The sequence below is a fragment of the Benincasa hispida genome, unplaced genomic scaffold, assembly GCF_009727055.1.
Source record: "Benincasa hispida cultivar B227 unplaced genomic scaffold, ASM972705v1 Contig398, whole genome shotgun sequence".
Lineage (NCBI taxonomy): Eukaryota > Viridiplantae > Streptophyta > Magnoliopsida > Cucurbitales > Cucurbitaceae > Benincasa > Benincasa hispida.
This window is the reverse complement of record NW_024064833.1, coordinates 237,693-251,639: the sequence shown is the minus strand read 5'-3', so window position 1 is coordinate 251,639 and position 13,947 is coordinate 237,693. Positions and strand designations below refer to the sequence as shown.

Here is a 13,947-nt window from a genome sequence, read left to right as displayed (position 1 = left end):
AGTTGGACCAGCAGCCTATAGACTTTAGTTGCCAGCAAAACTTGCCCGAATACATGATGTTTTCCATATGTCCATGTTGAGGAAATATATTCCAGTCCGTCACATGTGTTGCAAGCACAACTGATTGAGTTGAAAGAAGACGAGTTATAAAGAGGAAGCGGTTCAGATCCTCGACAGAAAGGAGCAAGTTTTGAGGAACAAAACGATCCCACTCATGAAGGCCCTTTAGAGACATCACGGAGTGAAGGAGGCAACGTGAGAGTCAGAAGACCAGATGAGGAGGAGTTACCTGACACTCTTCACCTAAGGACTTCTAAATTTCGAGGAAGAAATTTCATAAGGGGGAGGTAAGTTGTAAACCCGAGACTTTCCTTGGATTATTTGCTCTTGTCACATATTGTAGGATGTTAGATTTAAGTTATTGTTGTTCCATTGTTGAAGAAAATGGCAAAGCTTTTGGTTGAAGTTGTCTTTGATAATTTTGGAATTTATTAATAAAGAAAAGAAAAGAAAGGGAATAAATAAAAAGAAAAGAAAAGAAAAGGAAAAGGAAAAAGGGAAAAAAAAGAAAATGAAAGAAATTGGAAACCCATTCGGTGCTTAGGGTTTAAAGTGAGAACCCACTCATTTCAGCCCATTTCTTCATCATTTCCCATTATATTTTCAGAGCATTTCGAGAGAGAGATTGAAGGAAGAGGAAGAAGAAGTTGCTGCAGGTTGGAGGTTGAAGAAGGGAGGAAAAGCTCATGCAAGTGCAACCATGGAAAAATCTGGGTTCAACCTATCTATCTCTGGTTTTTAAGTCGGTTTGAGCTACACAAGAAGAACTAAGAGGTGAGGCCTGACTTTATTGAAAGGATTTTCTAACAAATTTCATGAAGGAAGCTTGAGCTAAATCTGATGTTAAGTTAATAGTTTTTTAAAAGGAAAACAGAGCACTGAATTTTCGTGCAAATCAGAAGGATTTCTGCTTTTCTCTGGTTTTTTGAATATTTTGGGGTGTACAGGTTGGATTAGAAGCTCAATTGGATATGGTTGGAAAGCTTATTCAATTTCCTATAACTTTCATGAAGAATTCGTGAGCCAAAAATGGATAGAAGTAGGCTTAATTTTAGGGGAAATGTAGAGGGTAGCAGAGAAGCATGAATCTGTATTCGCTGTGTTCAAGGGATTTCTGGACAAATTCTTTGGGAATCTCGTTTTTATTCCTTCAGGTAAGTTGTAGAGGGTTCCAAAATGAAGAGTTTGATATATAGTACATTAATTTTGGTCAAGTATTGAGAAAGTTATGAGTATTAGAAATTAGGGTGTTGAATCTAGAAAATCTGGAAAAAAAATGTGAAGTGTGATTTTATTTCTAGAATTTAGAATTCATGAGCATGGAAAGACAAGAAGATTTATAGTTCTGATGCTCAGTTTCGGTTGTTTGACAGGCTAAGAGAAAATAGGCCGAGTCTGCAGACCATGGAACTAGTCAAGACTGTGAGTGACAAAACAAATTTCAAAAATGATTTTTAAACTGTAATTTATGCTTAAATGGTTTACATGCTTGAATATGAACTTATGAATGATACATGATTTCTATGAATGGTTTCAAGCATAAGTTTTGAGCTTAGATTTTCTAATGAAGTTTATATACGAGCACGTGATTATTGACTTCCTAAAAAGTAGTTGAAACGATAACATTTAAGGTAAAGTATGTATTAGCGAGTACTGTTTAAAGATTTTCAGTTTTTCACGAGCAAGCCGAGTAAGCTTGAGTTTTACGAGAAATAAAGATAAGCAGGCATGTTTTAATATTTTTATGTGGTTTTCTGAGACTTTTATTGACTACATGACTGAGATATTGAGCCGAGGCTATATGGCACCGTGTGCACACAGGTTATATTCCGTTGTTGACGTTGAGTGTACTCCGTGACAACGATGTTGTCGGGAGTGCTGGGTCGGCCCGACTACGACAAAGATGATGGGAGTGCCAGGCACTGTCTCTTATACACATCTAGATGTGTATAAGAGACAGACATTTGAGAAAGCTTTTAGCGTTACACGTTTATGTTTAACGCTTTGATTGAACAGATTTATACGTTTAAAGGTTTATCACGTGTTCTGATTTGCAGATTTATAGTTTTAAATTTAGTCACTCACTGGGCTTCGTAGCTCACTCTTTCAAAATGTTTCCCCACTTTTCAAGTAGAGATCGAGCTCCCAGAGCCTGATAACTGCCAAAGTCTATTTTCTCCTAAAAGCTTCCAGATCAAGCTTCATACGTGGGTGGAGTTGTACATTGTGTCTGTTTATATTGTAAATATCTTTGTAAGAACTAGATAGTTTATGGTTGTGTAAGCACTAGATGCCGTGGTTGTGTAAACCCTAGTTGGATATGTTTTTGGTTGTGATATCTCTATCAGGTTATTTTCCAAACCAAGTTATGTCAGGACTGCACTTCATGTGTGTCTAAAGGTTTTCAGGGATTCCGCTGTGTTGTGTTACATGTAAAGTATTTTATATCTAAGATTAGTATGTTTATCAGGTTCAACGATTCAGCAGGGTCAATAGGTATCGTTAGAGGAGGACGACATCTCCCTGACTAAGCTAGTAGGTAGTCTGGGAGAGAGTGTGATAGGACACTTCCAAAGTGCCACGGGGCCGAGCATGCATGAAGCCTCACTTTGCAAACTAATGAAGGAGACTGTAGGATGTGTTGGCACATGTCATTCTCCCACTTACTATAAACACATTCTCCATTGACATTGATATTGACCTATGAAAGAAACCTTATGAAGGGAGGATACTTCTAGGTGCCACAGGTTGAACTTTTACGGAGAGCGTGAAAAGAAAAACGACATATCATATATATCTTTTTCCTCACAATAATTATTTTAAAACCTAGGGTTTATTGCTTAGGTAAATCTGGCTAATAACTTATCTAAATCCTTGTTAATTTGCCTAATATAATATTTATATTGGATAGCTTAACAATGTATGTTTATCACTTATTAAACACTTTTTAATAAATTTTAATCATCTTTTGCATGCTTATAAAATAATTGACTAATTCACCTTTTAGATCGATTCCCAGGAAGGGATGTTCCTTTATGATTAGCTTAAATACCCCATTCTAGACAAAACGTTCTTTAGCAAAGGTACCTTATCGTCAAATAATTTATAAAATCGATCTTTTATTCTCTCATTTTAATCCTATTAAAAGAAAAATAAAAAAAATAACCTATTTCTAATCTTATTAGAAATAATTTAACATGAAGTCTAATTGGATAAATTTTAAATTATTAAAAATTTAATTAGGACCTTATGTTTGCATGTAGTTCTTATTATAGATTTTAATCTAACTCATTAATCAGATAACATTTATATATTAATAATCCATAAAAACCTAGAACATATATTCCAATGACATTATATAAATATAGCTCTTATATTTACTAAATAATTTCATGTTCAATGTATTTTCATTTTCATTAAACAATATAACAATTATATTATTTCTAATGAAAACCATACAAATGCCACCATATGATATAACATTTATATTTATAAATGATGTGTTGTGATGCTTATATTATCATGAAACCATATAATATAACACTTATATTATGATGCATGAACTTGTTTATCCTAAGGTGGGATTTTAAACTATATGACATATATTATGCAACATACATTAATTTAATCCTACAATACAAGTAATAAAATGTAAATATATGACATATTTAACACTTATATTAAATATGATGCATGAACTTGTTTATCCTAAGGTGGGATTTTAAACTATATGACATACATTATGCAACATACATTAATTTAATCCTACAAGACATGCATAAAATTTAGACTAATCAGCAAAATAGACCGAATTTGACAACCCTAAAAATAAAACTAATTAATATAATCTAAATTCTTGAATTTAATTAATAAAAATAAAAAGGAAGAAAATTGATACAAAACTGCATGAGTGCACGGATGGAAGAAAAACTGCCAGAGTACCCTTCCATGATGTATAAACAATGACGGATGACAATAAAAAACTTTTAACATACAAAAGATGACGGATGACAGAAATCTACGCAAAAACCTCTTGGGTTTGCACTTTGAAATCTATCTTTCTAGCTCTGTTTTGGGCCTTTTTCACATCAAACACTTTGCCACAAACAAATGGACTTACAAACTCGGTTACAGAATTAAAAGGCCCAAAACAATGGGCCCTTACATTGATTCATCAATGGAGAACTATAATCTAAATGCTGAATTCTAAATTATCTATTTTGTAAACCCAACATTCATAATACAGAGAACAACCCCAAATTTCTCAATTTTTCGATTCCAAAATGAAAAAAAGGCACAATTTGGCTCTGATACTAGTTGAAGGGATCGAATCCGAATGTGGAAGCGTGTGAACACCGGTGTCAATGATTTCAATTTTGAAAAATCAAGAAAAATAGATAAAAACATGAAAATATAGGATAAATATTCTAAAGCATGCTAATATAAGGAAAGAAATCTTATTCTTGAAGATTGTCTTCTATGTATTTCTTTCCCATATGAACTCTCATGAATTCTTCCTCAAATAAGACCCTATAGGACACTATCACTAGTGTTACCTTGCTATCTGCATGCAAGAACCAGATGATGAAATCCAAGCTTCTAAAGAGGGAATGGGTTTTACAAAAGAATTTTGCTGCAAAAACCTTTTTAGAGTGAGAGAGATTTCTTGGGAGTATTGAAAGTTCTTGTAATGATGTATCATCATTATCTCACTTATCTGCAAAATTTACGATTAAAAAAAGAAAAGTTAATTGGAGGAGGAGTTACAAGTTACAATTCCCCCCTATTAACTATGGATAACTCTCCCTCGGAATTATCTTTTATTTAGTTTTATATTAAATATAATTTAATATATAATTAGATAAATAATATTAACTAATTAACAATTAATTAATTGATTGATTAATTGAATATCATATATTTAATTATACTTTAATTATATTCAAATATAATCCTCTCTCATAACTTATAGTTTTAATATGAATCTCATTCACATTAATTCTAACTTATAGTTTTATATGAATCTCATTCATATAAGTAATATTTCAATCTTATTCAAATATCTCTCTCTTATATTGTAAAGATTAATTTTGAATATTGTAAAGTTTAGTTTTGAATCTCATTCAAAATTAACTTTATATTAAATGTATCCATATACATTATATTAATTACATCTTATACAATTAATTTATATTCCCTTATTGAATTTGAACAATTCAAATTAATCCAAAACTAAATCATTCTTGTTTTATCTTTAATGAGCTAGCAAGGGGACCTAATGGACCTACAAATTAAAAGCTCTAGTGATACAGAATTAATTAATCAAACTCTTTGATTAAATTAATTTATATTAATTAACTGTGGGTCACTCCACTAATTACCTAAGTGTCTACTGATGTAACCATTACCAGCAAGTCAACCCTTCACAAATTGCTTGTAATCACAACTAGGTCAAAGTATCGTTTTACCCCTGTAATTATCTCTAACTCCTTAAGTATCACCGATCTCTTTAATGAACAATCAATTTATAGCCCAACTATAAACTAAATCCCTCTCAGACCAATGAAAAGGTAGACATTATTGTTCAAGATTCAGAATCAGCCCCTAAGAGAGCAATTTATCTACTTACTCTCAAGACAGGAAGAAGTGAATTTCTTCTTGTATAGTTATGTTCTAGCTCCATACTTGGGAAAATTCCTAAGATGGTAGGTTTATTGAGTCAAGAAAATTGGTCACTCTCACCCATACAGATCAAAGGACTGTCTTCATAGACATAAGTTCATAACTCACTCAAAATTGAGATTGGGTTACTAATGGTCATCATATAAAATGTTAATCTCTTCAATCAATGGTGTTATAAAGAGAGATTAACTATTTCGTAGTTCGGTCTTATACAAAATCTTTGTATAGGATACCTCCATTCACATATTTCCACATGAACGATGTGGATCACATCGTTTATAACATTTACAAAATGGGTCTATCTGTAGTGTCATCAGGATAAAGAACCTAACTTTATCCATATAGATTATTACTTGAACATCTATATGTCTTCCACATGTGTTAAAGTTACATAAAATATCTTGAATCTTAGTTTATTAGATTGATTTAATGCAATGTAAATGTCAAATAGTTTTTTATTAAATAATTCGTATATAAAATTTACAAACTAAGAAAACCATGAGATTTAAGACTCCAATTTCAAAAGAAAGTAAGAAGATTGTAAAAATGGATGACGAATGTCATGTTAAGAGGTCAGAAGCAGGTCAAGCTGACATGTCAGTAAGGAGAGCCACGTCTGTCCTCCAGAGAAATTTCTGTCATGGGATTGTTATTTTAGATTTAATTGGGCCTACTGGAGCATCCTTATAGAATTTTTATTACTAACCATTCTTTAAATCGTCCCAAAATTATGGTAGAATCATGTATAAATTGTATACTCCCTATTGAACAAAAATATGATTTCTTTAAAAAAAATATATGTTATTTTAATATTCATTGATAAAAATAAAGTTGAAAGGAAAGAAATGATAAATTTAGGATAGTCTGTTATCTTTCAAGTTAGTTGTTATGTTTGCTTCAACACCACAACTACTCTATTTTTGTCAATAGTTTGCTCTTTAGCCTTACTTCTAAAATTTGTTTCTTTAACAAATTTATTTTTAGAAAATTTTTCCCAAATACCTTACTTTTGTGATTATTTTCAAGAACTACATCATTCTTGAACTTACTTCCAAAAATGGGGAAGAAGTTGAGAAAGTTTTTCTCCCAAATTTCTAGAATATTCAAACCTTGAGTTGAGATTCTTATGCATGATTATGGGATCAATAAGGCTCGTTGGCAATTTGGTATGCAAAATGGAAACTAGACCTAAAGCTTGGGGAATAAAAATGTTTTTATTTTATTTTATTTTATTGAAATGAAGCATTGAACTGAAAGAAAGAAGAGAGAAGAGATAGAGCGAAAATTTAAATTTAAAAAAAAAAAAAAAAGCTCCCGCCACTTATTCATTATCAAGTCAATGGCACATCCCCCTTCCCCTCTTGAACGCACCGTCGCTTCTGCTCTCCTCCTCCTCTCCACTTCGCCGCCTCCTCCGCCCTCTCCTCCGCCACCTACGTATGAAGATATTCAATTTTCTCTCATTTCCTAATCTTCTGTTGTACGATTCTATCTGATCGTCTTTTTTATGTTTTGCTTTCAACCTTTGTTTCTCTGTTTTCTTGGCTGTGTAGACCGATTTCTCAAGATGAATGGCTGTTTGCGAACAACATTATTGGAGGAAAATGCTCCACATAGATTTCGCCGTTTTGTGATTATTCCAACTCTTCCTCTTCCATACTCACTGTATCAGATGAATCGTCCGAGACTCGAGCGAAGGAACCGTTGTTGTTTTCTACCCCGCCTTGTCTCGATGAGCTAAAGCTTACTGTAATGGTTCTCGCTCTTACCTCTTTTGTTTACTTTCTCTTTCTTTTACGTTGTTTGTTTGTTTAGGTATTTTACGCTCTGTTTTTGTTTTCGCACTCTCTGCTGTGTGTGATCCTTACGCCTTGGTTTGAGTAAAGGAACTATTGATTTGGTTCGGCGTTTAGGATTTTTCTTTTTTCATTTGAATTAGTTTCTGCTGGATGAGTTGAAGTTAATCGTATTCTGTTACTGAGACTGGTAGCCGAATTTAGTTTGCATTCGATTATGCTTGGCTTATTATTTCCTTTTATTACCGATGTTTGGCTATCGGATCCTTGTTGTTTCTTCTTCGGTATCAACTTCAATCTGATCAGAATCTTGAAAACTCTACTTCCTCCTCCTGATTACTTACCTATCTGTCACTGAATTTCAATTACATGGATTCCGAGTCACAATACTTCGATCGATGAAGCGTTTAGTTGCTGATTAGTAAATTCTTTGTTGATTTTGAGTGTATAACTCTTCAAAGTCTAACGAATTCCTCACAGGTCGTGAGAAAGAGTCGTTCGAAGATAATACGGATTTCCGAGAAGTGGAATCTCAGTTCTACAGACGATGTTACCTTATCTTCAGACTCGGCGTTCTCGGAGACAACTTCTTGTTTGTCAAGCAGCTCAAGCGTGGTCACAAGCGCGCCGATCCATCGCTTGGTTGCAAGAGCAGAGAAGAAGTTAGAAATGATCCGTCACGCGTGGAGGAAAAAGCAGGTGGTATCGGCTCATATGCGACGGCGTGCGGAAGCCATTCTGAGTTACCTCTCCGGTGGCTGTTCGTCTGAGGTGAAAATACGGCAAGTGAATGGAGACAGCCCTGACACAAGCAAGGCTCTCAGAATGTAATTAGTAATTCATTATTCCCTCTCCCAACTCCTCACCACGTTGGCTCTAAAGTCATGCTTTTATCCAGTGCCTTCCAATTCTCTCACATTTACTGTACACGGTAGGATCATCTATGCCCTCGGATTAATCACACCTCTCATCATAATTTATAATGCATAAGGTTTAAAGATAGAAATTGGGAATGAATTTAATCAATGCTTTCATATGTGCGTTCAAATACTAGGCAATGAATAGATCCATATTTTGAAGGTTATTAGTATCAGTTTTATGTTAATATAATTGATTTGGGTCTTGTTTCACCTTCTTTTGGCGGGCTGTTAAAACTGGAAGAGATCAAAAGATCCGGAACAGGTGGGCGTCAAAATCCCTATATGTACAAGGTACAACACACTCTCAACTCCCTGCAGTTTCCTCTCTAATTGATGGCTTCAAAGCAAGCAAGTCCAATAAAACCCATTATTAGTTTTCACAGATATACTGACCAAAATTTCCAGTGAAAATTGAACATGTTTCTTTGCTTTCCATTTCCCTCTTTTGCAGATTGCTTGACAAACTCCGAGTTAATGATCCGTTCATTTATTGCCTGAGCCGTATTGATTCTCAAGCAAATCCAATTGATTGGGAAGTTTTGATTAGGCCTGCTTTGTAAGCAAATTAAGTATCGTAGAGTAACATAGGATACTAGAATTGATTAAAGCTTCATACGAAACATATGGCTTTGAAGTATAGATCTTAGCTTCATTTTAGAATCTCTCCATATCATTGATTAATTCAGTTATGTGATATAGGTATAATCTTGTACTATAAGCATCGACCCCCTTGTGATTATGGGTTATTTTCTTATACATAAGTTTGAATATTTTATAATCTGTGTACAATTTAATCTTAGTTAGCTTGAGTTTGTAATGTCAAAGAAGAACAAGAATTCTCAGTTCTGTGTAGAAACAAGTCTTCCATCATACAAAGAAGAAACAAGTTCTAACGAAAACATAGCCAAAACATGCTTTCCACTAATTGTGGTTTAGAACAATGGAAAACATTTTTGTTAAACAATCCAACTTCTAAAGCAACTGTTTGATATATATGAGTATTATTTGGGAGCCTAAGATCTAGGCTGGAACAACTATAACATTGTCCAAAATAGGGCCACACAAATGCCCAAAGTCATGAAGCTTGGTGTGATAATAAGCACTGTAAAATGTAATCCTTGTGCTAACTGAAACTGCTTGGAACTTCAAACTTGCAGTTTTGGACCTTCCAATCCCTCTAGATATGAAAGGAACTTTGATGGCTTGTTGAGCAGCAAAAGCTTGGACATCCATGGAGCCATGGCATCCATTTCTGGCATCTCCAATGGTGAAGGTCAAATTATAAAACTTTTTGGGGACTGTTCGGATTATTTGGGCAATGGCACTTTCTCGTCCTGCAACCAATTCAATGGCTGCATTCCCTGAAGGGACAAAGAAATGGCCTCTGTCGATGTATTTTATAGGCTTGAGAGACTCAATGATCCAGCCTGGAAGTGGAGAAATGTGATCAGCTTGCAATGGAGGAAGGAGTATTCCATTGTTGAAGCTCTTTATCACATGAGGTCCAACTTCAAAGTTTCCATTCAACAAAAGGTTACCTGCAAACACAAATATCCCTAGATTAAGTAACTTGGACAAACAAAAGATTTAGGTACCATTTGATTAGAAAATGCATCAGGTAGAGATAGTTTTCAAATTTTGACCAATCTTTAGAAATCAAATGGACAAAAATATAATTATACTTAAATCATTGGCCTAACAAAACATAGATTATAAAAACAAAGAAATCTCAAAGAAAATGGCCTCATATTTTTCATTAACCAACGAGCTCCACCATATTATTGGTAGCAGGGGTGTAATAGATTCAGAACCGAACCGGACCTAAAGAGAAACCGCACCGCTCAAACCACTCAATCAGGTTTGTCCAGTTTGATTCTTTACCTAATGAAGGTATGTGCCATAATAAAAATCCAACACTCCCCCATGTCGAACTCACCACCTTGAGTATATAGGCACACTTCTAGTAACAAACCTTGTGGAAACACTATTTAAAAATATTATCGATGCTTATTACATATAATATCGGTTGATTTGGTTTGTCTTTTTATTTATTTTTCTTTTCTGTCTAACCCAAATCCGACAAAAAGAATTCAATATTATATGATTTCAATCAAAACTTCCAAACCAATCGGTTTCAACTCGAAACGGTGAGCAATGACAATCGGTTTAATGCAGCTTTTTCGATTTTCATGTTTTCATTTGCACCTTAATTGGTAGACTATTATGTCAATTCATGAATGTAACATAAAGTACAAAGACATTTCTTTAGTTAACCTCTTGTGAGAATATAATTAGTTTAGTTATGCACAGATTGATAAGTGAGTACAAACTTTTACTTTACTAATGAGGAGTTAAAGATATCTTACCAGGAAGGCGACGTAGAGGTAACATCTCTTTGATGAAAATGAGATCCAAGAGGGGACCACAAGTGGGATCTTCCTGAATACCAGGGTTATGAAAAGTGACCTTCACAACATTCCTATTAGCCCTAAAAGTAAAGGCATAAGTATCACCTCCATTGCTATACAGTGTCTGAATAGAAAGGTTAGCTGATTGACCCCCAATTTCAATTCTCAACACTTCATCTTGTGCGCAGGTCCTTGTGGCTCCAAATGACAGTGTATAAATGGAATGCCATCTTAACTTCACCATTTGTGAGATTGAAGCCTCGTTCCCCAATCTCGCCGCATGGGTCCCACGAGGAATTGGAAAGTAAAATCCACCTGGTTGGGGCCCACCTGATACATATTCAACGAGGCCATTGATTTCCCATTTTGGGAGGGAATATTTGCCTACAATCACTGTTTTGTTTAAGTTTGATCCGTGTGGTGGAGTTTCAAAGTCACCATTTGGGAGAAGACCTAAAGAAAAAACAAACATAAAAGGAGATTGTGTTAAGAAAGGGAGAAATGGGATTTTAGAATAAGACTGTCATAAGTATTCAAGAATTTAAAAAATAAATAAATAAATAAAAATAAAACACATACAAAATTCTCTGTTTAATCAACCGTAGGAAATAACAATAGAACCAATTTAGTTGATAATAGAAATGGAGGAAGAGTAAGAGAGTGATTTGGGCTTACCATCAAGATAGTGATAAGTATGACGAGGAGCTGGAGAAACAGAGACACCAAAGATTGTGAAAATGAACGAAGAAATTAGAACCAAATTACCCAAACTTCCCATTCTCTCCTAAAATTTTGTTTGGGAATTGGAATTTCAAAGATGTTTTCCTCTCAATTATCTCATCTCTCTCTCTCCATTATATACACACATTTACATTTAAATAAATGGTTGATAATTTAATTTGGAAGTCAAAAAAAGAGGAAAAAAAAAAAAAAAAAAGTAAAATCCACAAACTCCAATGCACCATTTTCTAAACCTCTTTGCCGCTTAATCTGCCGTCAGTGTGTTTCTCTCTCATTCATACCCTCGTCAAATTGTCAATGTATAGGTTAACTTAGTTGTCTCTGGACTAATTTACCAAACAATCTGTCTCATCTTACCATATTTAAAGGATGTTTGAAGTAAAAAATAGAATAAAGAGTTCCAAGAAATTATGAAATCTAGAGAGTTATGAACTATTAAAATAATAATGTAAGAAGTTGATATAATATAAAATTATTTTTGTTTAACACTGAGATCTACAAATTCCTTAGACCAAACAAAGAGTAAAGCTCTCAACTCCTCAACTTCCTAGTCAAACACATCTTTAGATGTCGGAAAAATTTGTATGATGTTAAATCTTAGGTAGGTAGCTATTATGAATTGAACTTATCTACTCATGACTCTTTATTAAATTCACTCATATTTTAATACATTACTAGATTATAGATTACTTTTATTCATCTGTCTCATGTCATTCTTGGATACTTTTATGACTAGTGATAGATGTAGATAAAAACTCTTGGATAGAATATTGAGTAAAAGTTAGTGAATAAATTCGGTCATAAGTTTGTAGTTAAAAACTTTAATTACCATTTTAGAGATTTGTTAAATTAAAGAGAGTGTAGCTAGCATAATATGAAGGCCCTTAATATAATTGTTGCTTACATCCAACAACCCTAAATTGTCACCTGCATTATTTTATTCTACTTTAATAATACAATTTCTTGGAAAATCCATTTCCCTTTCATGTTAGAGATCCATCTTCAGTCTCTAGAATTTTGAGTTTTGGTTTTTCTCCAAGATAAGTGCGTGGAGCCCACATGAGCTTTAATTGATTGCCATAAGAGACTGAGATTTCTTGCTTTTTGAAATATGTAATTTTCTGAAATATAGTGCTCCATCTTTAGATCTCTCTTTATATTTTTTTTTCTTTTAATTAAAATATATATTTTGTACCTTCAAAAAGCTTCCTCGGTAAAATAGTGCAATAAAGAATGGTTGGTGTCCACTGTTCCATTAACTCTATATGTTGAGTGATTAGAAGAAGAGTAGTTGACCTATAATAGAGGAATAAACTCTTGGTATGGTAGACAATGAAAACATATAAATTATTGTTTGAAGAGACGTGTTAGACCCCTAATATTCGAAGCTTATGGCATGGCAAGAGAGCCATGTCTGAGGGGCGAGGAGTACGCCCAAGACTGACTAGAGATTAGCCAAGACAACACGCCCGTAGTGTCATGCAAGCTGGCACACCAGGCTGACAAGATGTTAGCTAGACACCGAGTGTGGCGTGGACAGGTGGCCTATGCCTCGTACTTTAGAAATTAGCACGGGCACTCCTTGCGTAGGAGATGCACGGGACGGTACTAAGAGTGGCAGTCACATTAAGTCTGTAAATGTCAGGCACAACCGACAGAGGGTGCATCCACGACCCTATTGGAGTTTGGTTCGTGGAGGAACTAATGTAAGTTCTCTGTGATCCCCCTGGACAACTTTGACATAATTCTAGGAATGGAATTTCTAGTGGAGGCAAAAATATCCCTAATGCCTTACCTCAATGGGGTGATGGTCAATGATGAGACCACCCAAATGCTTTATTAGAGTGGCATCGATCGATTCGAGTGCGACAAGGCTTCACTTTGCCCCGACCGGGCCAACCAAGTCGTAGGAGAGGCTTGAAATAGTTTTCATGTATTTCTTCCACATTTAGCATGAGCGCCCTCAGGAAGTCCAAGTGAATGAACAGCTAGGATCGAACCTTCATGGACCTTAGAAGGTTCAGAGTAGAGACGCCCAGATAGAGGGCTCATTCTATCAACAGTCTTGTGAGGTACAGACACAAGGATGCTGGGAACGTTGGTGAGAGTTGACGGTGAGACCACCAGAAGAGGATAGACCCAAAGAGGACGTTGGCTAACTCAAGCGGGGGAGGTTTATTAGACCCTTGATATGCGAAGCATATGGCATGGTGAGAGAGCCATGTTCGATGGGCGAGAAGTATGCCCAAAGCCAATTAGAGGTTAGACAAAACAACAAACTTGTAGTGTCATGCGAGTTGGCGCACCAGGCTGATGAGAGGTTAGTCGGACACCAGGCAC

General features: G+C 34.8%; 1 protein-coding gene and 1 long non-coding RNA gene across 2 annotated transcripts; one reads left to right on the top strand and one right to left on the bottom strand.

The window, feature by feature from the left end:
• The first annotated feature begins 7,086 nt into the window (after positions 1 to 7,086).
• LOC120069457 lies at positions 7,087 to 9,184 on the top strand. Its single transcript, XR_005479543.1, has 4 exons — positions 7,087 to 7,179; positions 7,296 to 7,491; positions 8,019 to 8,749; positions 8,910 to 9,184. It is a non-coding gene; the product is annotated as an uncharacterized LOC120069457 (long non-coding RNA).
• Positions 9,185 to 9,348: 164 nt separating this feature from the next.
• On the bottom strand, positions 9,349 to 11,776 carry LOC120069455. The gene is made up of 3 exons (XM_039021221.1): positions 11,542 to 11,776; positions 10,825 to 11,319; positions 9,349 to 9,996 (listed from the first exon to the last, which is right to left on the bottom strand). The coding sequence occupies exons 1-3, from the start codon at positions 11,642 to 11,644 to the stop codon at positions 9,479 to 9,481; spliced, it is 1,116 nt and encodes a 371-aa protein (XP_038877149.1). The 5' UTR covers positions 11,645 to 11,776; the 3' UTR covers positions 9,349 to 9,478.
• Between the last annotated feature and the right edge of the window lie 2,171 nt (positions 11,777 to 13,947).